The sequence below is a fragment of the Diabrotica virgifera genome, chromosome 3, assembly GCF_917563875.1.
Source record: "Diabrotica virgifera virgifera chromosome 3, PGI_DIABVI_V3a".
Taxonomy (NCBI): domain Eukaryota; kingdom Metazoa; phylum Arthropoda; class Insecta; order Coleoptera; family Chrysomelidae; genus Diabrotica; species Diabrotica virgifera.
In genome coordinates this window covers 92953841-92979433 of record NC_065445.1, presented here as the reverse complement: position 1 = coordinate 92979433, position 25593 = coordinate 92953841, and the positions used below count along the sequence as shown (strand labels likewise).

Genomic DNA, 25593 nt, shown 5'->3' with positions numbered 1-25593 from the left:
ATACCTACTTCCAACACCACCCACGAAGACTCTACACTTGGAAATCCCCGGGCGACAGAACAAGAAATCAGGTAGATTTCATAATGATCAATTCAAGGTGGAAGTTCTCAGTTACTAACGCAAAAACTTATCCAGGTGCAGATTGTGGAAGCGACCACCAACTCCTTGTAGCTGTATTCCGAATACGTTTTAGAAACAAACACAAGCCCACTCCTAGAACTCCCGGGTTTACAGAGACTGAACTTTTAACTTTCAAAGAAAGAATAAACCCAGTGTTAACTGAGACAAGTACTACCCCCATAGATGATATCGAAACTTTTTGGGGAGGTTTTAAAAGAGATATATAGAGATATATAAAGAGATACAGCTAAGCAAAGTCGCCAACCCATAAAAAACAACAGTCGTAAACCATGGATCAGTGACCAAACATGGAAAATTATAGAACAAAGAAGGCAACTTAAAGTTGGCAGTTTTGATTTAAACGACTATCGAAGCAGAGAAATCCAAAGAAACTGCCGGAAAGATAAAGACAAATACATATCTGTCTAACATTTGCCAGGAAGTAGAAATCCACTTACATCGAAATGAAATAAGAGATCTCTTTCAGAAAGTAAAGTTACTGGCTCGGGAATTCAAACCCAGAAATTACGTCATAGAGGATGAGACCGGTAATATGGTAAGCGATATGGATGCGGTTCTGGAGACTTGGAAGAAATACTGCACAGAAATCTATAAAGCTCAAACCTCTAACATTAATCATATAACAGCACTGCAAGTCTTAACAACAACCCTAGAACCAGATATTCTAAAGCGCGTGATACACACGCAATCTTTAAGTACGCGGGTTTAAAGATCGCGGACTTACTCGGCTCGCCGTCGGTGATACACGGCAGACTTAAAGTACGCGGTTTTAAAGATTGCGGTCGCCGTCGCGGTAGCAAAAAATTTAGAAACTGTCCTCGTGGTTAAATTTTTTATTTTCTGTTACCTAATTTTGCTGAAATTTTATGTTTTTTAGTAGAGTTTGATTATTCTTTTGATCAGGTTTTGTTAAATAGAAGAATAATTTGATTTTTTATAAGTGTGGTAAGCTGTCAAAATCATGATGTGAAGTATAGCACTTGTTTTGATCTATTTTAATTTAATACATGGTAGGCATAAACAAAAAAAATATAGATAAGATGGTAATATTTTCATCAGGAGGATAAAACAGAATATAAATAATTAGGTTTACTCAAAAACAAATAATCAAAAATAATTTAGTATAGCTTAAAATAGAGTTTTACGGTTTTCTCAAAACTTATAAAATGTAACTTGTCCCCTTTCAACAATAAACGATTGAATTATTTCTAGGCAATTTGCTTAATTAGTGAAAATGTAAGTGTAACTTTAAACTCAATAACATGATGGCTCGAGGCTCGCGGCTCGTGGCAGTGATACACATACGGGTTACGAGTAAAGGTACGATTCCGAACAAGACCGCAAACCGCAAACTGCAAACCGCAGACCGCAGACCGCAGCAACAGACCTACTGGTTCATATAGTTTCTTATGAGGTTGATGCCGAGTAGAGCGGCACTGTCGCCACCGCACGCAGAACGTCGCCACCGCAGACCGCAGGACTGCACCAGAACCAGTAGTGTCGCCGACCGCAGATCGACGACACGTATTTTTGCTGTTTCCAAATTGACTTAAATTGAAAAGAATTGAATTTCTTTTGAAATAATGTATTTTAAATGAATAAGAAGGGCAATTAATTAATTGTTTAGCAAAATATTAAGTTATTTACGAGGCAAGCTTCCTTCAAATTGTTTACTTTTAAATAGGGACCTAGTTGATTTCCTTTTTTTTATAATGTAAAAGTAAAAGGTAGTCGTCATCTTTTTCTTCCATCAAAAGATATAACATTAATTCATCGTTGTTAATTGCGTCTGACATCCTACTTATACGACTTTTAATATTATACTATTATAAATTCCCATCGTGCAATGCTGTTGACGATATTATGTAGATGAAGTGCAGTTCTGCTCGGAATTGGTCTGACCGCAGACGACACTGTCGCTGCAGTCTGCAGTTTGCGGTCTGCAGTCTGCAGCCTCTTTCGGAATCGTACCTTTAGATTTCAAACTTGTTGGATCTACGGCGTACTTACTCGGCGGACTTAAAGTACGCGTACTTGCGGTGATACACGCGCGAAAAAGGTCGCGAGCCATAAGTTCGCGTACTTACTCGCGTGTGTATCACCCCTTTAAGGTTTGAAGTCGATGAAGCCATAAAACACCTTAAAAGAAATAAATCACCTGGTTGCGATGATATCACGGTAGAACTTTTACAGAACATGGGTGGACATGGTCTCCAATTAATGTGGAGACTGTGCAATCATGTATGGAGAATCGGCAACTGGCCCAGTGATTGGTGTACCGCACTATTTACTCCCATTCATAAGAAAGGCGTAACCACAAAATGTAGTAACTACCGAACCATTTTACTAATTTCACACCCAAGTAAAATTCTGTTAAGAATCATCAAGTGTCGCATGCAGACATACCTGGATAGACCACAAAATACCACATGAACAGGCAGGATTCGTGACGGGTAAAGGCACAAGAGAGCAAATTCTTAATATGCGACAACTCATTGAGCAAGCACGAGAATTCAAAATTACGATGATCATCTGCTTTCTGGATTATCAGAAGGCACTTGACTGTGTAAACTGGACAGTTTTGTGGAAAGTTCTACATGAGATGGGGGTTCCTGATCATCTGTCAGCTATGGTGAAAAGCCTATATGGGAACAGTGAAACCAAAATTAGAATTGAAAACCATAAGTCCGATCCTTTTAAAATAGGTAGAGGAGTCAAACAAGGATGTATTCTATCTCCAAGTCTTTTTAATTTCTATGGGTAATATATAATGAGAAGAGCACTCGACAAATGGAATGGCGGTATTTCTATCGCAGGAAAGAAGATCTAAAATCTCAGATATGCAGATGATACAACATTAATAACTGCATCCGAAGAAGAAATGTCTAGCCTGCTGTAGCTAGTGGAAGCCGAAAGCAATAGATGTGGTCTCAAGATCAATAAACAAAAGACAAAAATTATGATAGTAGATTATTCAAATTCACTTCAGGCAACAGGAGTCTTAGACCAGTTTGAAGTGGTTAACAAGTTCAACTATCTAGGATCCTACATCAGAAATACATAGTGTGACCAACTCCAATTCAGTCCAATCCGGGACAAGGCTTAAAAAATACCTGAAATCCGGGACTTTTCAATGAAAATCGGGCCATTTTTTAATATGTATGTAGAAACTTAATATCATCGTTTTTTTGATTATTTAACATTTTTATGTTGACAATGATGTTTTTATGGGATTAAGCCACAATTGGTTGTAATGATAATTATTACATTTTTGTTAGTTTTTGATGTTTAAACTTCCAATCGGGAAATCGTTCTCAAAAAAAGAAAAATTAGAAAATCAGCTGATGTTGGATTTCTATGTAAATATAAATTTAGGTGAATATAGAAATGTAATTATCATTATAACCAATTGTGGCTTAATCCCATCAAATATATAATTGTCAAACATGCCACGAGAAAACAGCTTCAGAACATCATTATGCTGATTACTTCTTACTATGATATTTGTCGAACGATTGAATTTACTTAAAAATGAGAAGAAAACCTTTAAAAATCAATCCATTAATATTTTAAATTGACCCAACGAAGAAAATATATTCATTGTTTACATTGCTTGTTTCTTAAAATATACAATTTGTCTTGCAATGAAATTTGTTTTATAACAATGACGGTGACCCACCATGAATTTTTTCGTCCCACCAATTCAGTTGCATGTGAATTCTTAAAAGAATAGCGTATTCAAAATTTCAAAATAAAATTTTACCAAAACGTTGAAAATTCGGATGCCCAGAAGCCTTGTCCGGGACGCCGGGACACGACTTCGTAATTCGGGACATGTCCCGGATTTTTCGGGCTAGTTGGTCACACTAGTAATACAGGATCTTGTGAAACGGAAATACGTAGAAGAATAGGTATGACCGAAAACGCTATGAGTCGATTATCGAAAATCTGGAAATATCGCTCCTTGTCGAAGAACACCAAAATAAGATTAGTACGTGCCTTAATTTTTCCCATATTTAATTACGGATCCGAAACATGGACAATGAAATCGGACGACAGAAAAAGGATTGACGCCTTTGAAATGTGGTGCTGGAGAAGAATGCTTCGGATCTCATGGACGGAACACAGAACAAATCACTCAATCCTCCAAGAGCTTAATATTCAGACTCGACTTTCCTCTATTTGCCTCTCCACCGTCTTAAAATTCTTCGGCCATATTACAAGAAGAAGTGATGATAATCTTGAGAGACTTATAATTTCGGGAAACATTGAAGGGCGCAGAAGTAGAGGTCGCTCACCTACTCGATGGACGGATCAAGTACAGAAAGCCAGTGGATAAACATTATCTGAATCCACGAGGGAAGCTCAGGACAGAAGCCGATGGAAAGAGATAGTTGCTCGTATTATAGGGAATCACGACACTCAGCAATGAGGAAACGACTGAGGAGGAGGATAAGTTGAGCATATTTGTACTTATTATTTCTCAGTATGTGGCGTAGGTATAATGTTTTTCTAACTTTCACTGTGTTGAAAAGTTCTCTTTCCTTGTCTTTCTATGAAGCACTTCTTCGTTTGAGGTATGTGATGTCCATGAAATTTTGAGGATTCTCCGGTATATCCACATTTCAAAGGCCTCTAATTTATTTACGGTTGATGTTTTAAAGGGTCCATATCTCAACTGCATAGAGAAAAGTCGACCAGACGTAGCATTTTGATAAACGTTATCTTTTAAATTACTGCGTATAACAATGCAAAACCTTATAGCCTAATAAAATAAAAAAAAGTCAATATGTAAATTCGTACAGGTTAAAACAAATTTTATATCAAAGTTTAGGTGGGTACAAAAGATATTTTCAAGAAAGTATCCAAATCATACAAGGGGATCATTGTTTAAATAATTAAAAAGTGGTCATTTTTGCAAAAAAAATTACTTTTTTAACTGCTGAGGTCATTCAATTACTAATGAAGGTCTATAGGATTTTTTCTGCAAAGTTGAAGGGTAAGTTTTTCACATAAGACTTACTAAATTAAATTTGACCCCCTATTTATTTAAATAATTATACATAAAACTTTAAAAACAAATTTGCAAAAAATTATTTTTAGCGTTTTAAATAAGCAATATAAAATATCTTATTTTACAGAATAAGTTGCGCTATGTTACCAGTATTAAGGAAAAAAAATTGGTCGAAAAATATTTAATATTTTTTGAGATATTGAATTTGTTTATTAAATGTTACTATATTTTCAATTGCAAAAACGCGGTTGTTGCCAAAGAAATATTCACCTGCTTAAGATCTCATTATTTTTATTTTTATGTATATTTTCGATAAATGTATTGATAAATTCAAATTTCAGTTAAACTCCCCACTAAAATGGCATTTGAAAATTATTCAAATTTGTTTATAATTTGTTTTTTTAAAGAATATCGAATCTCTCAGTTATAGATTCTAGACCTAAAAATATTAAGATTTAACTAAAATCTCTTAAATAAAATGTGGCTACTTACTGAGTTGCAGGGTGTTTTATTTAAAAATTTAAAAATTATTGTTACCAAATACTTTAAAACTATTTGACGTATCCTTATCATACTTGGCAGAAAGTGTGGCTATTATACACCCTATTAAATTGTGATTAATAAACGTTTCTAGCTAGTGCCAGAGGCGTACGACAGGGGAGTGAGAATGATTGACCCTTCCCAAATTCTATGTCACTGAGTGAATTACTATTGTAGCGAAATTTTTCGATTCTCCAATACTTTGTATGTAAATAACTTTATTGGTATCGATAAAGTCATCAGTTTGAGAGATATTGGAAATTTAAAATGAATGAATGAATGAGTCAAAATAACTATGCCGTTTTATTTTTAACGACCAATATCTCGAAAACTAATGACTTAATCGTTACCAGTAAAGAGTATATTATTTACGTAGAAAGTATTGGAGAATCGAACAATTTCGCTAAAATAGTAATTCCCTCAGTGGCGTAGAATTTGGGAAGGGTCAACCATTAACTGGCCCCTGTCGTACGCCTCTGGTGGTAGCTAGAAACTTTTATTTATAACAATTTAGTAGACTGTATAGTACCCACACTTTCTGCCAAGTATGATAAGGATATGTCAAATAGTTTGAAAGTACTTGGTAAAAATAATTTTTAAATTTGTAAATAAAACACCCTGTAACTCAGTAAGTAGCCACATTTTATTTAAGTGATTTTAGACCAATCTTAATATTTTTAGGTCTAGAATCTACAACTTAGAGATTCGACATTCTTAATGAAACTTAACCAAAAAGGGCCCGTAGTAATATAATGCCAAGAAAAAAAAAGAAGAGGAAAAAAAGACAAAAAAATTTGTTAATTAGTGGAAAATTCCCAGGAACCCAATTATCGAAACGGCATTTCAAAATATTTAATCCCCGCGACGTTATTAAAAAAATAAATTATAAACAAATTTGAATTATTTTCAAATGCCATTTTAGGGGGAAGTTTAATTGAAATTTGAATTTATCAATACATTTGTCGAAAATATACATAAAGGTAAAAATAATAAGATTTAAGACAGGTAATTATTTCTTTGGTAACAACCGCGTTTTTTCAATTGAAAATAGAGTAACATTTAATAAACAAATTCAATATCTCAAAAAATATTAAATATTTTTGGACCAATTTTTTTTAAATAATACTGATAACATAGCGCAACGTATCCTGTAAAATAAGATATTTTATAGTGCTTATTTAAAAAGCTAAAAATAATTTTTTGCAAATTTGTTTATGTATAATTATTTAAATAAATAGGGGGTCAAATTTAATTTAGTAAGTCTTATGTGAAAGATTTACCCTTCAACTTTACAGAAAACAATCCTATAGACCTTCATTAATAATTGAATGACCTCAGCAGTTAAAAAAGTAATTTTTTTGCAAAAATGACCCCTTTTTAATTATTTAAACAATGATCCCCTTGTATGATATGGATACTTTTTTGAAAATATCTTTTGTATCCACCTTAACTTTGGTATAAAATTTGTTTCAACCTTTACGAATTTACATTTTGATTTACATGTAGTGTAATTTTATTTTACTAGACTATTATATTTTAAGAAATAAATTATCGAGGAGAATCCAAAAATGTAAAAATGTTCCATTAAAAAAAAAAAGATAAGTTTGTTTCAACATTTGAATACGGGTGTCCCTGTATATTTGGAAAGATTTTTAAATTCTGATCCTATCTATGCCGCAATCTTATCTAAATAATTTTTTTCGTATCTCTTACTAATTGGACTTCTCCGCACCCTTTATATAAATAAAATCACTGCTCCAAAAATTTTTCCAAAAACATGCTATTGGTTTTTTTTAGACTAACTCCGTTAATTTTTATGATATCAGGTTTATCCGACAACCAGTTTAAAGATAATTGCAAGGGCTATAACATCGTATTAAACTTAATCTTCTAACTCCATTACTTTTTAAAAGACAAAAGGTTAAAGGGCCCCGGTTACATGATATTAACAGTAATATTTTGTCTTTAAGCGTTCCTATCTCGGTTATTTTTTATCATACAAAATTAAAAGATAAGTAAAAGCTTTAAAAAACGGAAAACTAATATTTAGTTCTGTATCATTTCTTACGTATATCAAGTATTTTTGGAGTTATTATCAAAAGAAAATGAAACTTACGAACATTTGAAATATTCCGATTTTTTAAATCATATTTTTTTTCCAAAAATATGCATTCTAAACCACTCAAAATTTATACATTACACATGTTAAAATAAAGAACATAATAAATATAGGGATTGCCGTAAATTTTAATTTTTGTTGAAATGACGTATGTTTTATTTTTCATTTTTTCCCAAAAAATTCGAAAGGGTCCACTTATTTTCTGGGGGTATTTTTAATAAAATAATTTCCACCCCCGAAAACGGCGGGCATCCCCCCTCAGGGTAAAAGCGCAAATTGGCACCATGTCACCTTTGTTTCTTGAGGTATCTTCTAACTACTCACCAATTTTCATAAAGATCGATGGAGGTTCAAACATCTTCAGTGACTGCACTATTAGACCAAAGTTGGAATCCGCAATCAACACCGTATCATCGGCGTATAAATGAAAAGTTACGCCTGTATAATTTTCAACTGCATTATGAGATTGGTCGTATATACAGTGCGTTCATAAAGTAACGCATAAACTCATTATTTCGTAAACCGGCGACTTTGAGAAAAAATTCCGAAACAGGTCGATTTGTACTTTTAAATTACGACTTTTTGGCATATATATCATACTAGTGACGTCATAAATCTAGACATGATGACGTAATCGATGATTTTTAAATGATAATAGGGGTCATGTTATAGCTCATTTGGAAGTGTATTCAATTCTCTATTCAATAATATAAACATTAACATAATTATTTATACAGGCTATCCCAAAATTTTTCTTTAAATTAAAAACTGCCAAAAGGTAGGTGTGTGGCAGCTTTAACATTGAGTTTAATAAAGCGAAAAACAATATTTTTCTACAACCGTGTTAAAAATGCAATTTTAAGCACTCCATACGAGCGGTAAAAATGCTACTTTAAGGCACTAGTGCTTTAATAGTAGATTATACCACGAGTCAATAATGATGGCTATTATTCCCGAGGAATATTTACGAACCGAGCCGCGTTAGCGGCGAGGGAGTAACATTCCGAGGGAATGAGAGCCATTATTGCGAGTAGTATACTCTACTTTATCTACGACAAATTAATTAATTTAAGATTTTTAATGAACAACTTAATTTGTTAAAAACATTAAAATTAGTAATAGTACAATTAATAAACTGAATTGGTTGAGAATCATCATTAACTTTAGTAGAGTTTTTAATACAAATATTTGGGATCTCGATTGCTGTAGAACAAGAAGATGGTACATTACTGTTTATCATGCTCTTGCTGTAGCTAGTTCTACAATTTCTGGTGGTGTACAATTAAAAGATTCTTCATTTTCGTCCATCTCAACACAAACTGTCAAATATACTATTCGTTTGACAGTGACACTTTTTGAGGTTGATTATTTTGTTTCCGTGGTGAATTTTGTGATTGTTGTGCCAGAGGGATTAATAGCTATTAATCCCGCATTATTAATCCCTAAGAGCCGTTTTACATGACCGAGATTTACTTCGAAAATTATTTCAAGAATAATAACGAAAATTTATGTAGTAAATTTATACAATTTTTCCATTGTTCCTTGTTTTACACCTACAGTTAAATCTTAACATAATTGTTGTGAAACGCATGCGTAGTGTGTAATGTGACTGACATTAAATAGAATTTTGTTATAAATAAAAGGCCACTGATGAAAGAAAACTAAGTTAAAGGTTACATAAGAAAAGAAGAAATGTGAAATGACATTTTAAGGTTATAAGTTACAACTTTCATTTGTTTATTTTTTAGTAATATATTTGGCTAGAGAAGTAAATTCTTGTGCAAAAATAAATAATTTGAACAAAGGAAAGATACTTCACTGAATAAACAAATCAGCACGTGTTGTAATTATAAAGTTTATATTATCGTAAACACCACCTCATTATTTAACGTTCTGCGCAGAAACTCGCGCAGTTTACTCTGAAAACTTTCTAGAATATAGAACAGGTTCTAAATTTTTATATTGAAAATTATCATGGTAAATTTCAGAGTAAATCTTGTGTTTTACATCTAATATTTTTATTAGATAATTTTTCATGGTAGTTATCAGCGTCAATTTCGAAGTAAATTTCGGTCATGTAAAACGGCTCTAAGGGATTATTATATGGCATTATATTGCAAACACCACAAGTATAATACATATATTATGTATCAGTCGTAGATAAACAATTTTTAAGGCACTGCAGTTCGTATTGACCGTATATACAATTTTGATGTAATGTCGAAAAAATATAAAATTGGAATGTCAGTCAAGTTCAAGTAAAAGTTTTTCTTCTAAAGATATTGTCCTGTAATTACGTTTGTAGAAAAAATATTGTATGATATGCGCGTTAAAAAGTACATTTTTAAGGCACTCATGTGAATTCTTTCACATGCGGGCCTTAAACGTGTACTTTTAACATAGTCCTGTCGCCAGGGGGGGTACAACGGCCTCCTTAATTCAGATGGACTTACCCAAGTTTTTTTATGTATTTTGACCCGTAGAACACGAATTTTTTGGGTAACAGTTGTTCCGGATGTCGATAAGATTGTTATAAACAAAGAACTTGAAGAATTACATAACAGCGATTTTTCGCAAAACAAAACATTTTTTTGTATTTTTTGGGTGATTCTCAGCAAAAAATGATCTTACAAGTTTTTTCGTAGGATGCACAGTTTTCGAGATAAACGCGGTTAAACTTTCAAAAAATCGAAAAAGTGCAATTTTTGAACCCGAATAACTTTTGATTAAAAAATAAAATAGCAATTCTGCTTACTGCATTTGAAAGTTCAAGTCAAATTCTATCGGTTTTGATTTGCATTGCTAAAAATTAAGTTTTTATTTGTTAAACAAAGCCATAAACACATACTATTTCCCGTGCCCAAAGCATGCGTTTTAATGTAGTTACGTAGAAATTGTGTGTATGCGCGCCTACTCGTTCGATTTCAAATGAGAAATGCATTGAAAACATCATTCAATCACTATGTGTTTATAGCTTTGTTTAACAATAAAAAAAAATAATTTTTAGCAATGAAAGTAATCAAAACCGATAGAATTTGACTTGAACTTTCAAATGCGGTAAGCAGAATTGCTATTTTATTTTTCAATCAAAAGTTATTCAGGTTCAAAAATTGCAATTTTTCGATTTTATAAAAGTTCAACCGTGTTTATGTCGAAAACTGTGCATCCTACGAAAAAACTTGTAAAAACATTTTTTGCTTAGAATGACCCAAAAAATACAAAAAAATGTTTTGTTTTGCAAAAAATCGCTGTTATGTGATTCCTAAAGTTATTTGTTTATAACAATCTTATCGACATCCGGATCGACTGTTACCCAAAAAATTCGTGCTCTACGGGTTAAAATACATAAAAAAACTTGGGTAAGTCCATCTGAATTAAGAAGGCGTTGTACCCCCACTGGCGACAGGACTAACACTTATATCATAAATAACTATTATTTGTCAAATAAACATTTTTTTCCTGCTTTCTGATAAGAGTAAAACGTATTTTAAATTAAGAGTTGGCTTTCACCTTTCTCTTTGTGAAGACAGAGAAATTAACTCAACCACCCACATGCTTGTGGTATAGTCATATGGTGCCTTGAGGTATACCTTTTAAATTTCACCCATCGCCAGGGTTTAATAAATAATATGCCAATGTAAGACCTTTGTGTATGTATTTTAGAGCGAAAACGTTCTGTATTTTAATATAGCCCTTTATAGGGGTTTTCAAACTAATATACCTTTTACACAGAAGACCTTTTTCTTCAATTTTTATTTTGAATTAAACAAATTATATACATTCTTTTTTTTTGTCTCAATTATTTTAATTAAATTTTTTTTTGAACACCCTGTATGAATAATTATGTTAATGTTTATAATATTAAATAGAGAATTTAAAATCCTTTCAAATGAGCTCTCACATGACCTGTATTCTTATTTAAAAAAATCATCGATTACGTCATCACGTCCAGATAGATGACGTCACTAGTACGATGTATAGGCAATAAAATTTAAATTTAAAAATAAAAACCGACCTGTTTTGGGATTTTTCCTTACAGTCGTCGGTTTACGAAATAATGAATTTATGCGTTACCTTATGGACGCACTTTATAATATGATTTGTATATGAGAGCCAATATTTTCCCAGTTGTAAGGTTGACAAAATCCTAAAAAAACCATCTATAAATTTTACTACTACCAACTTTGTTAAGTGGAACAAGATGGACCATATACAGTGTACAATTAGTGTAGATTTAAACTCAGAATATTATATAGTATTAACTTGGAGACTTCTTCTCCTTCACTTTTATAAACAATAATTATTCTGCTTATTCATTGGCTGATTGATCCTCTATGGAAGGTTTTCTCTCTATTTTTCCTCGGTCGAGCTACACTTCTTCCGCCGATTGATGATTTATCTCTTACTATTTTGGCCACACCGGTCTTTCCCATTCTGATTATGTGGTTATTTCATTTTTTTCTGTTAAGTGTCCATTCGTTTATACACTGTCCATTACATTTTTTTAAATGTCTTCACTCCTCTTTCGATCTCTTAGGGTATTTTCTGTAATATTTCTCAGTACTGTAATCTCTGGTGTTTAGCTTGGCCACTTACTATGTTAAATACAGATTTACATCTTTAAATCAAGCTATAGTGAGCTGAAGCAGGACAGGGTCATAAGTTATTGTATGGATAACATTTAAAGTAATAGCTAGGTAAGGAATTCTACTATATAGCTTTTCATCTTTTATCATTTGTTTCGATCTTCTGTCATATGTTGTATAATCTGGGTATAATATTAATATAGGTACACGGATTATACGACATATGACAGAAGCTCGAATTAAGTGATTGTAAATGAAAAGCCCTATTAGTATTACGGATTAGGTTTGACTGGGAAAATCCATGATATGCACATAAACATGATATTGCAGCAATAGAGTTTACTGCCTATAGTGTAACTTATTCAGGATTGGGAATGCAAACGAATGAGTATCTTCCATCATTGAGATAATCTTAGGTAAGTTAAAATCACTTGCAATGCATATACTGGCCTGGATAGATAAATTTTCAACGAAAAAGTTCTACACAGAATTGGCAAAAAAGCACTAATCAGTAATAAATAACCATAAAACGTCGGAAACTGTAATACCTAGTAGTCCAGGAACTGAAGCTTTTCACCTCGCAATTTTTACAGAATGGATCGATTTGCTTGAAAATTTGGGAACAAGTAGTGGATAGTCCAAGGATCAAAATCTATATGATGCCGAAAGGCGCTTTTACTATGGGGGTGGTTGCCACCCCATCTCGCGGGTGGAAATTTTTTATTATATTTTGACCGCAAAAGTTGATAAAAACATTCATTCTAAGCAAAAAATGTTCTATATATTTTTTTGATAAAATTATTAGTTTTCGATTTATTCGCTATCGAAAGTGTTAATTTTATATCCAACAAAAAATGTTTTTCGATATAGGTAGTCATTTACCATCCACTCAATTTGTGCCGCAGAAAAAATTTTTCAAACCAAGTTCTTGGAAATTAAATAATCTACAATTTCATATTTAAACATTTGTTCGTATCTCTGATGCTAATCTTTCTATTCTGAAGAAAATGGCATTTTTACCAAACTACAAAAATTCGTTATTCGATTTAAACTCCAGTTTTTTTAAATTTAATCATTATAAGTCAGTCAAACTTCTAGAATCTATTAATAATACATAAATCAAGAAGAATGAATAAGGCCAATGACTAAAAACACCGCGAACTTACATTATTATGCTTCCAATTAGATTTCGCTTTTTTTTCAAAAAAAATATATTGATTTTTTAACTGTAACTTCTTAATTTTTTATCGTTGAAAGTTTGGTTACAAAGAATTTTATAGGGTTTTATGAGATCTATAAGGTTATTAATATTAAATCCTTTTAAAATCCTCTTCCTCAAAGAGAGGTGACTTTGAAATGGTTCATAAAGGTGGCTTTTACATGTTATTAAAAGTTTTAATTGTCAGTAGCTCACTCTTGGCGAATGGATTTAGTGTCCGCAGTCATATAAACCCAAATAAACAACAACAGTAGCTCACTCAATTTTTGCCGTAGAAAAATTTTTTGCAAACCAGGTTCTTGGAAATTTAATAAACTACAATTTCATATTTAAACATTTTTTAGTATCTCTGATTCTATCTTTCTATTACGAAGAAAAAGGTTTAGCAAATTACAAAAATTAGTTATTTGCTTTTAACTCTATTTTTTTAAAGACTAATCATTTTAAGCTGGTCAAACTTCCAGAACCTATTAATAATACATAATTAAAGAAAACCAAATAAGGTCAATGACTAATTTTAATTGGGGTGGTAATTAGGGGGCTGTTTACGATCACTTTTTTGCTGAAAAAATAGGGACTGGCATTCTTTTCATTATAAGTCACTTAATTTTTGCGCTAGAGACTTATTTTATTTTTGGAGATAAATTTTTTTGAAATACTTTAAATTAGTTTGAATAAGTTATCCTCGAAAAATGCATAGTTTTCCAATTGTTTGACTTTGAGTATTCAATATTTAGCATTTAACGTAGAAGAGCTAACATATAAAAAAGTATAGCTCGATTACTATTGGTTTTAAAGAAAATTAAAAAAAAAACGGATTTGTTTATTTTTTCAAAAGGTACATTTTTGTTAAGCAAAGTTGTTTTGATAAAACGAAAACTTTTTGAGTTATTAGCAGAAAACTGATTAAAAACATGGATTTTATAGATATAAAACTAACACTTTCGATAGCGAATAAATCGAAAAGTATTAATTTTATGAAAAAAATGTATAGAACATTTTTTGCTTAGAATAAATGTTTTTACCAACTTTCGCGGTCAAAATATAATAAAAAATTTCCACCCCCGATATGGGGTGGCAACCACCCTCATGATAAAAGCGCCTGTCGGCATTATATAGATTTTGATCCATGGACTATGCACTACTTATTCTCAAATTTTCAAAAAAATTTTCATTCTGTAAAAATTGCGAGGTTTTGTCCTATTGTAAGCTTCATTACTTGGACTTAAGGCCATATAATGCGTAATGAACAACGATACGACCTACTTCGGACAATATGTCAAGTTATGTGCATGGAATAAGAGGCCCAGGAAGAGAGAGAATAATATACTGGCTTCATAACCTATGAAAACGATATAATTAGACCACTACCGGCCTTTTTATTGTAGCAGTTAACAAAGTCAAAATAGCCATGTTAGTGTCCAACATCCGTAACGGATAAGCTCCATAAGAAGAAATATGATAATTTAAAACATTTGCTAATCCTGTTTTTAAAAAGATATTTTTAACAAATATCTATAAAAGTTATTGCTGTCAATTAAATTGGCAATAGATAAATATATGCTTCTTTTCTTTCTTGTATTAATGCAACTTCAAGTTCGAAAGCGCATTATTAAATGTTACATTTAGTCAGTCCTCTTCTATGGTGTCGAAGCATGGACATTAAAAATATCCACCATTAATCGTTTGGAGGCCTTTGAAATGTGGCTGCACAGACGTACACTGAAAATACCATGGACGGCTATGCTGACAAATGTGGCAGTCCTTAAGAGAGCAAATACTGTCAGCGAGCTGTTGATAACATCAAATATAGAAAGTTGGCCTATTTTGGACACGTAGTAAGGGGAGACCGGTATAATATTCTTCAACTTATTATGATGGGTAAAATCGAAGGACGCAGAGGAATTGGTAGAAAGCATGCCTCTACTCAATTGAACGAGTAAGTTTAATTGTATATCTGGGTACTCCTATTAATGAAAGCTGGAACCCTAGTACAGAAATAAAAAGTAGAATTGCCAAAGCAAGAACAAGTTTTATGAAATTTAAGAAAATCCTGTGCAGTCATGATCTAAATTTGGAACTTCGCATAAGAATGGTTCGATGTTATATATTCCCAGTACTACTTTACGGGGTTGAAGCATGGACCCTGACAGAATCGCTTTTAAAAAACCTAGAAGCATTTGAGATGTGGGTCTACCGCCGTATTCTGAAGATCAGTTGGGTAGAAAGGGTCACAAACGAAAGGGTTTTGCAACGTTTGAATAAAAGTTGCGAAGTAGTGAACACGGTTAAAAGACGCAAATTGGAATACTTTGGTCATATAATGCGTCACCCAGAAAAATATGACATATTTCAACTTGTCATGCAAGGTAAAATAATGGGAAAAAGAAGTGTGGGCCGCCGTACAACTTCTTGGCTTAAAAACCTACGCCAATGGTTTGGGAAAACTAGCACTGAACTATTTCGTGCGGCTGTAAATAAGACAATGATTGTTAATATGCTGGGCAACATGAGAGCCAACGATCGACAAACGGTCTCGGCACCTTAAAGAGAAGAAGAAGATGCCTCTTCGTTGAAGAATATCAATGAGTGGACATGAATTAAGAAAGCAGATCAACTATTTAGAATAGCTAGAGACAGAGACAGTTTCACCATGTTATTCGCCAACGTCAAGGGGACTTGATAGGGCACGTTAAGAAGAAGATTAATGCATATTTTGTCATCCTTGCAATGCAAGGATGGTATACTTTTATACAATACCTTCCGAATCTGTCCCACTAAGAACTATTTTGCACCAGAGTTTTATATTTTTGATGGTGATTTCCCCAGGAGTCAATATTTCTAGTGAAAGCTCGATGGGTGTGCGTCCCTAATGTTTAAGTGCGGCCCTTTATAACACACGAAAAATCAAATTTAAAAATATGGTAAAATACTTACGGATTAGTTATGTCTGTTCATGAATTTTAACAAACCTATCAGGATTTAAGGATTATTCTTACTGAATTTCCGTATTTGAGAATTTCAATATTCAATATAGTGTTATTTTAAATTTAGATTGAAAGACGTATTTATGGAATATAGACTTTGACAATTAAATTCAAACAAAAAATTTAAAAGCTTTTTAAAATTATATGGATAAACTAAACGGCTAAACAGAGCTGTTTAGCCGTGAACAAAGCATAGGCAGAAAGAGGGAAATGGAAAACACAATAAAAGAAAGGAAATTGCAATATCTCGGACATGGTTCCATGACATCTCGTAACGCGACAGTTCGTAACCGGACAACTGGTAACGGACAATTCGTAGCAGCGACACTTCGTAACGGCGACAATTCGTAACTATACAAATTCGTAACGGACAATTCGTAACGTCTAAATTGAATTATTCTGTTTATTTTTGTTAACGTGGAAACTGAATGTTATTACAATTATAAATGAAATTATGTTTATCAATTTAACGAATCAGCATCAGCATGATAATAAAACTATTTAAACCAAGTGTTAAAGTATTAAAAGCCTCGTATCAGCTATAACCGTTGATTGAATACCCCAACGCTATAAAAAATCACAAGGTTTACTATAATAACAGGTAATTATAATCTTTCCTTTACAAAATGTTTCCTAGAAAATTTGGAATGTCTAAAGACGGTTGTTGGCTTAAATATTTCACGAATTACTTCATTTCTTTGTCTAGGTATATGCAAATTTTAGGAACAATAAGAGGGATAAACTTTTAAAAATATTGTTAAAAGTTTGTATGTATTTAAATATTTGTTTGTGTTTAAAGAATTTTAATATATTCTGAAACACGAAACATAAAATGTGTTAAACATGTTTAACACACTGATTCGTTAAATTAATAAACATAAGTTTAATTATAACTGTAATAACAGTTAGTTTCCACGTTAACAAAAATAAACAGAGTAATTCAATTTGGACGTTACGAATTGTCCGTTACGAATTTGTATAGTTACGAACTGTCGCCGTTACGAAGTGTCGCCGTTACGAACTGTCGCTGTTACGAATTGTCCGTTACCAGTTCTCCGGTTACGAACTGTCGCGTTACGAGATGTCAGGTCACGCTCGGACATATTATGAGAGACGAAAGATACAACATCTTGAGATTCATAATTCAAGCAAAAATAGAAGGTAGGAGAAGTGTAGAAAGGAGAAGTGTTTCCTGGTTGAAGAACCTGCTGAGTGAATGGTTTGGTTGCAACTCATGGCAATTGTTCAGAGCAGCTGCCTCAAAGGTCAGAATAGCCATGATAATTGCACATAAAGGAAATGGCACTTAAAGAAAAAGAAGACGAATTCGTGTACTTAGAAGGCGAGGAAGACAAATAAGAACGGAATCTGCCAGATCTGTTCAGAAACATAACGGAATGTCATGTTCTAGGGCAGGGGGTATTGCGATCGGGGAGAAACCTCCTTTAATATTCATCCAACCCACTTTAACAGCTCGCAGGTATGTTGATTTGCTTCTAGGACCTGTAGTTAGGCTCAGTCGACGGGGCAATGGGAGATAATTTAATTTTTATGCATAATAATGTACCTTTATACACCAGCAGATAACCAGAGACTTCCTTCAGGCATAATATACCAGTGTTCTGGAGTGGCCTGCGTGCTCACTCGACCTTATAGGGCAGTCAATGAGAGCAAGAACAGGTTATTACCTCCGAATTCTAACCTACTGCATGGATTTTAATGAAATTTTAGGAATAGCCTGAAAATATCTCCTTTTTCAAAGTCTACCCTATGCCGATGTGTGCTTTTGTCTTGGGGACGGTTCCCACCCCTTCTCAGGGGTGGAAAATTTTTTGGTTAAACAACTACGGTTGTTGCTAGAGAACCTAATTCTAAGCAAAAACTGTTCTATAATTTTTTTTCGAAAACTTTTTGAGTTATTCATGGTTGAAAATTGGCCATTTTCATTGAAATATAACACCTTTTCAATTTCGGTTTTTTGCGAATACCTTAAAAACAATGCATCTAACTAAAAAATTATATAAAACATTTTTGTAGCTAATAAAAAATCAAAGAGATTTGTTCCTGCTTCAATCTTCTAGTTATAACACAAAAAGAGATATGGTAGGTAAAAGAGTTTGTTTCTTTGGTGCATTCTCAAATCAGTGTATTCAACTTGAAATAACAGAGAAACGGTCGATTTTAGGTGTATAATGTACCAATACCTTTTATTGTGCGTGAAAAGTCCCTTCAAATATGCAATATTAAATGTTGATTACATTCAAACTAAGCGACATATGCTGCAAAAAATAGATGACTAACGAATTTTAAGAAAAAAATTGAGAAGTATATTTAACCTCTCATCCACAAGAATTTAAATGCATCGTTTTCCTTTTACAATACATTTTACTACAGTGTTATTTTTATGTTCAAACAGTTGAGCGGGTTTAAAATGAATGGTTTTTGAAAAAAAAAAAATCAAATTATAGAGCGCATATTTAAATGTTCTTAAAAATCTTACTTTTTCTCCATGTAACTTAAAAATGATAAGAGATACTGTTATAAAAGATAAAATCAAAATGTTTATCTAGAAGAAACCTACATTTTTGTATGGCATCTTTTTTTGGCATCTCTTATCATTTTCGAGTTACATGGAGAAATAGGAACATTTTTAAGAAAATTTAAAAATGCGCCCAATAATTTGATCTTATTTTATTCAAAAACCATTCATTTTAAACCCGCCCAACTTTTTGAACGTAAAAAGAACACTATGGTAAAATGTATTGCGGAAGGAAAACGATGCATTTAAATTCTTGTGGATGAGGGGTTAAATATACTTCTCATTTTTTTCTTAAAATACGTTAGTCATCAAATTTTTTACAGTTTATTTTAGTTTACAGTTTTACAGTTTAGTTTAGTTTGAATGTAATCGACATTAAATATTGCTTAATCTATAGGTCTTTTCAAGCACAACAAAAGTTATTGGTAGCATTATATACCTAAAATCGACCGTTTCTCTGTTATTTCAAGGTAAATACACTGATTTGAGCATGCACCAAGAAAACAAGTTTTTTCACTTACCATATCTTTTTTCGTGTTATAACTAGAAGCTTCATAAAGGAAAGAATCTCTTTGTTATTTTATAAGCTACAAAAATGTTTTATATAGTTTTTTTTAGTTAGATGCATAGTTTTTAAGGCATTCTCAAAAAACCGATTGAAAAGGTGTTATGTTTCAATGAAAATGGCCAATTTTCAACCAGGAATAACTCAAAAGGTATTGAGTTTTCGAAAAAAAAATTATAGAACAGTTTTTGCTTAGTATTAGGTTCTCTAGCAACTTCCGTAGTTATTTAAGCATTTAAGCAAAAAAAATTCCACCCCGGGAAGGGGTGGGAACCGCCCCTAAGACAAAAGCACATATCGGCATAGGGTAGACTTTGTTTCTTGGGCTATTCCCTACTTACTGTGAAAATATCACGTAAATCGATATAGTGGGATGGAATTCGGAGCCACATACCCTCATTGACTGCCCTATTAACCCGATATAGCATTTGTGAGATATCCTTAAAAGAACAATTAGAGCTAACTGAGATAATCCACAAAACATCGCACGGCTAGTACAAGATGATCTCTTACAACACGGCTCTTACAACAATATTAACAATTTGATTATGAGCGTGCCCAACCAAATTGAAGCTTGTGTAAGAGCAAGGGGCGAAAACACTAACTACTAAAAAAACGTAAATAAATTAATTAAAACAACTAGTTTCAATGTTTTATTTCAAGACTTTATTGTTTTATTTAATTTTTATATATTGGTGATTAAATTGCTTTAAAATAATTATTGTTTGATTTTGTATTAAATTTTTTTAATTCGCTCTAAAGAACAAAAAATATCAGACTATTCCATATAAGTTTGGTTCTGTGTAGTTGTTAGGGTTACAACTAATTATTCATATATTATGTCGAAAACAGAGATGTTATGGTAGGGGAGCAAAGTATGCTAAATTTGCAGTCACTAGAGCGTTTTGGGGACCCATTGGTTCCTAAAACCAAAAAAAAGTTAAGTAAAGTTTTCCATTTTAGTGGGGACTTTCCATTTTTAATTTAATTTTCCATTTCCAACAATCGTTTTTTAGATTATAGCGCCATCTCTCCATAATTTGAAAAAATGTCTAGAATAACAGTTACTTATTTTTATGTAAGAATCCAAATTTGCAATAAAAGATGGGGACTCCCAGAAGAAGTAACCACAGCCATCAGACAAATGAAGGATGAAAAGGCACCGGGACTTGATGAAATATCTGCAGAACTGCTAAAGCTATTAGATGGAGCACAAATAAAAATAATAGCTGAAATATTTAATGACATATACAAGGCAGGAAAAATACCAGCAGAGTCTCTCAAATCTGAGTTTGTATCGTTGCCCAAAAAAACCAGGAGCAAAGGTTTGTGAAGACTATAGGACCATAAGCCTAATGAGCCATCTTCTCAAGCTGTTTATAAAAGTCATCCATAATAGAATTTACCAAAAATGCGAAGAACAAATTGCGCCCAATCAGTTTGGATTTGTGAACGCCGTTCACAAATGTAGAGATGTTTTTGCATGCCTGATTGACTACAAAAAGGCTTTCGATAGAGTTCGACATGAACAAATGATGGAAGTGCTGAAGAGGACAGGGATTGACGGAAGAGACCTGAAAATAATAGCTAACCTGTATTGGAATCAATCAGCAGTGCTCCGAATAGATGTAGAATATACAGATCAGGTCAAAATCCTAAGGTTAGTGAGACAGGGATGCATAATTTCACCGCTGATATTCAATCTGTACTCAGAGTACATTTTTGAAGAGGCTCTAAAAGACATTGATGAAGGCATCTCAATAAATGGAGTCAAGCTCAGTAACCTGCGATATGCAGATGATACAATTCGCTCTAAAGAACAAAAAATATCAGACTATTCCATATAAGTTTGGTTCTGTGTAGTTGTTAGGGTTACAACTAATTATTCATATATTATGTCGAAAACAGAGATGTTATGGTAGGGGAGCAAAGTATGCTAAATTTGCAGTCACTAGAGCGTTTTGGGGACCCATTGGTTCCTAAAACCAAAAAAAAGTTAAGTAAAGTTTTCCATTTTAGTGGGGACTTTCCATTTTTAATTTAATTTTCCATTTCCAACAATCGTTTTTTAGATTATAGCGCCATCTCTCCATAATTTGAAAAAATGTCTAGAATAACAGTTACTTATTTTTATGTAAGAATCCAAATTTGCAATAAAAGATGGGGACTCCCAGAAGAAGTAACCACAGCCATCAGACAAATGAAGGATGAAAAGGCACCGGGACTTGATGAAATATCTGCAGAACTGCTAAAGCTATTAGATGGAGCACAAATAAAAATAATAGCTGAAATATTTAATGACATATACAAGGCAGGAAAAATACCAGCAGAGTCTCTCAAATCTGAGTTTGTATCGTTGCCCAAAAAAACCAGGAGCAAAGGTTTGTGAAGACTATAGGACCATAAGCCTAATGAGCCATCTTCTCAAGCTGTTTATAAAAGTCATCCATAATAGAATTTACCAAAAATGCGAAAAACAAATTGCGCCCAATCAGTTTGGATTTGTGAACGCCGTTCACAAATGTAGAGATGTTTTTGCATGCCTGATTGACTACAAAAAGGCTTTCGATAGAGTTCGACATGAACAAATGATGGAAGTGCTGAAGAGGACAGGGATTGACGGAAGAGACCTGAAAATAATAGCTAACCTGTATTGGAATCAATCAGCAGTGCTCCGAATAGATGTAGAATATACAGATCAGGTCAAAATCCTAAGGTTAGTGAGACAGGGATGCATAATTTCACCGCTGATATTCAATCTGTACTCAGAGTACATTTTTGAAGAGGCTCTAAAAGACATTGATGAAGGCATCTCAATAAATGGAGTCAAGCTCAGTAACCTGCGATATGCAGATGATACAATAGTGTTTTCCAATACCATAGAAGGACTGCAAAACTTAATGAGTAAAATAACTGAAACCAGTAGAACATATGGACTATATATAAATACCAGCAAAACCAAGCTAATGATCATCAGCAAGAAAAATATAACTGGAGTAAATCTGTATGTAAACCAAATGAGAATTGAACGTGTCTCACAATACAACTATTTGGGAACTATAATCAATGAGTCGTGGGACAATACTCAAGAGAATAAATGTCGCATCGGAAAGGCAAAGAGTGCATTCTTGACTATGAGCTCTGTGTTCAAGAGCCATGACATCACTTTAAAAACAAAAATAAGGCTCCTTAAATGTTACGTGTACTCAGTGCTTCTATACGGAGTAGAAACGTGAACATTGAAGGCGGAAACTCTATCGAAACTTCAAGCTTTTGAGCTATGGTTGTACAGAAGGATCCTGAAGATACCATGGGCAGACAAAGTCACCAACGAAGAAGTACTACGGAGGATGAACACAACCGCAGATTTAGTCAACATCGTGAAGGACCGTAAGCTGCAGTTCTTGGGGCATATAATGAGAAATCAAGGCAGATACGAGCTACTCCAGTGCATTTCACAAGGTAAAATTGAAGGAAAAAGGGCCCCAGGACGAAGAAGAATATCCTGGCTTGCTATCCTGAGAGCATAGTATAGAAAGACCTCAACACAACTATTCCGTATAGCAACTAACAAAGTCATCATAGCCAGAATGATCGCCAACGTTCGGAACGGTCAGGCACCCTAAGAAGAAGGCTCCCATTTAAGATTTTAAAGTAACCCCCCACCCCACCTTTGTGGGGAATCGTGTGTGGTGCCATTCGATAGATTTTCCAAAAATATTGAATAAGTGTATTTTTCAGTTTTTCGATCTGATGTTCATATCGCGAAATATCGCGGGATTCGTATTTAATATTTTAAATTTACCCCCCACCCCTCTCCGTGGGAAGTCGTGGTTGGTATCATTCGATAGATTTTTGAAAAATATTAAGAACGTATTTTTTAGCCTTTCGATCTGTCATGCATTTCGCGAAATATTTGCTTTTTTCTTGTGAAACCTTGGGACTCACCCATTTCCTTACTCCCGTTCAAATCGTTAGATTTTTTAAATATACACTGTTTTGCATGTACTTAACTTACCTTATCTTAATCTGACGATTTCGACTTTTTCTAAGCATAGATTTTTTTTTCGTACCCTCTTAACGAGTTCTCCTGCATTAAGAGCCAATATATGGTAGAGGTACATTTTCAGGGTAATACTCCCCATTAAGTAATTTTAAGGATTCTCCCCATGTAATAATCTAAAGCGCTCGAGTAACTGCAAAAATCCCCGCTTGGGCTCCCCTACCATTAGTATTTTAAAAATAATTGAAGGGAAATAAACATTCTAAAGTAATTGGTTACAGGTGCGCAGACACCAGGATCTGGGAATAAATTTCTTCCACAGACTACTTTTTTCTGGACTCTGCGGGAGCTGTGTAAAATAAACGAGAGTAAAATAAACTTACTTGCATTCCAGACACGTCGTGCGGTTCGGCAGCAGGTTGGATTCGATCATTGCCAAAGTCTGGAAAGTAAATATAAATTCAATTACTGTCCCCTTCCTTAATTATTTTAGAAGGATTTTGGATAGGAATGTTAATTTTTGCGGCGTAAAATGAACTGCTCGTTAAAAGTTAGGGATATAGGAAATTATGCTCATTTTCATAGTTGATTTTTTCGTGAACAGATTAACGGATTCCGCTAATTTTTTTATTATTTTAGATTTTTCTTTAGTATTTACACTATTAAGCAAATAGACCAGTAAGGATCTGCGAAGAAACGTCTATTTTTGGATGTGAGAGGCGGCATTCGGATTTTTGCAGATAAAGTTAGGTGACACCTTCAGTAATAATAATTGACTTATGCTCCTTCTCAAATATGCCCGGAACATTAATAAAAAATTAAAATATTTAAAAATTTCGAAAAACATCGATTTTTTTCTGCTTTCTTTGCTTATAACTTTAAAACGATTCGTTTTGGAACAAAGTCGTAGAGAAATAAAATAAAGATAATTGCATTTTGTATGATATACGACTGGTAAAAAATGTCTTAAGGTATTACCTTTTCTGCAATATAGCAATAAATACAAAATAAGGGGGCAAAATAAGTCTGTTGTTATTCAATATTTTTTAAACACTTTGGTGGCACTTATAACCTTAGTAATTCGCTTAGGAAATTCTTTGTAACATACTTAAATCGTGTACCAAATTTTATTAAAATCGACCTAATAAATTTTGCATAATAAATTTGCAATCTAAATGTTTTTAAAAAAGTTCAAATTTTTAAAATCTTTCTGAACAAAAAGTAGACCATTTAGAAGTCGGCTAATTTTTTTACATATAAAGAGGTGCTCTACTTATCTAATACACTTTACAGAATTAAAATCGGATTATTTAAGGGGCCCCAGCAATGTTTTAAATTTATAAATAATTTTTTGGCTTGTAAAAAAATAGCTTTGTTTAATAATAAAAAAAATTAATTTTTAGTAATGCAAATAATTAAAACCGGTATAATTTGACTTAAACTTTCAAATGCTGTCAGCAGAATTGCTATTTTATTTTTTAATCAAACGTTATTCGCGTTCAAAATTGCAATTTCTCGATTTTTTGAAAGTTCCACCGCGTTTATCTCGAAAACTATGCATCCTACGAAAAAACTTGTAAGAACATTTTTTGCTTAGAATTACCCAAGAAATACAAAAAAATGTTTTATTTTGCGAAAAATCGGTGTTATGTAATTCCTCAAGTTCTTTGTTTATAACAATCTTATCGACATCCGGATCAACTGTTACCCAAAAAATTCGTGTTCTACGGGTCAAAATACATAAAAATACTTGGGTAAGTCCATCTAAATAAAGGAGCCCGTAGCACCCCCTCCTGGCCACAGCACTAATTTGTTTATAAGCCAAAAAATTGTTTATAACTTTAAAACATTGCTGAGGCTGCTTAAATAATCCTATTTCA

The 25593-nt window shown here is 33.0% G+C and overlaps 1 protein-coding gene across 2 annotated transcripts in view; it reads right to left on the bottom strand.

The window, feature by feature from the left end:
• Nucleotides 1-25593, bottom strand: part of LOC126881922 (adenylate cyclase type 2-like) — an 860562-nt gene that overhangs the window by 277318 nt on the left and 557651 nt on the right. For both annotated transcript variants that reach the window (XM_050646657.1, XM_050646658.1), the window contains one exon: nucleotides 24097-24155. In XM_050646657.1, coding sequence (XP_050502614.1) covers nucleotides 24097-24155 — 59 coding nt within the window. The remainder of the gene's footprint in view (nucleotides 1-24096; nucleotides 24156-25593) is intronic.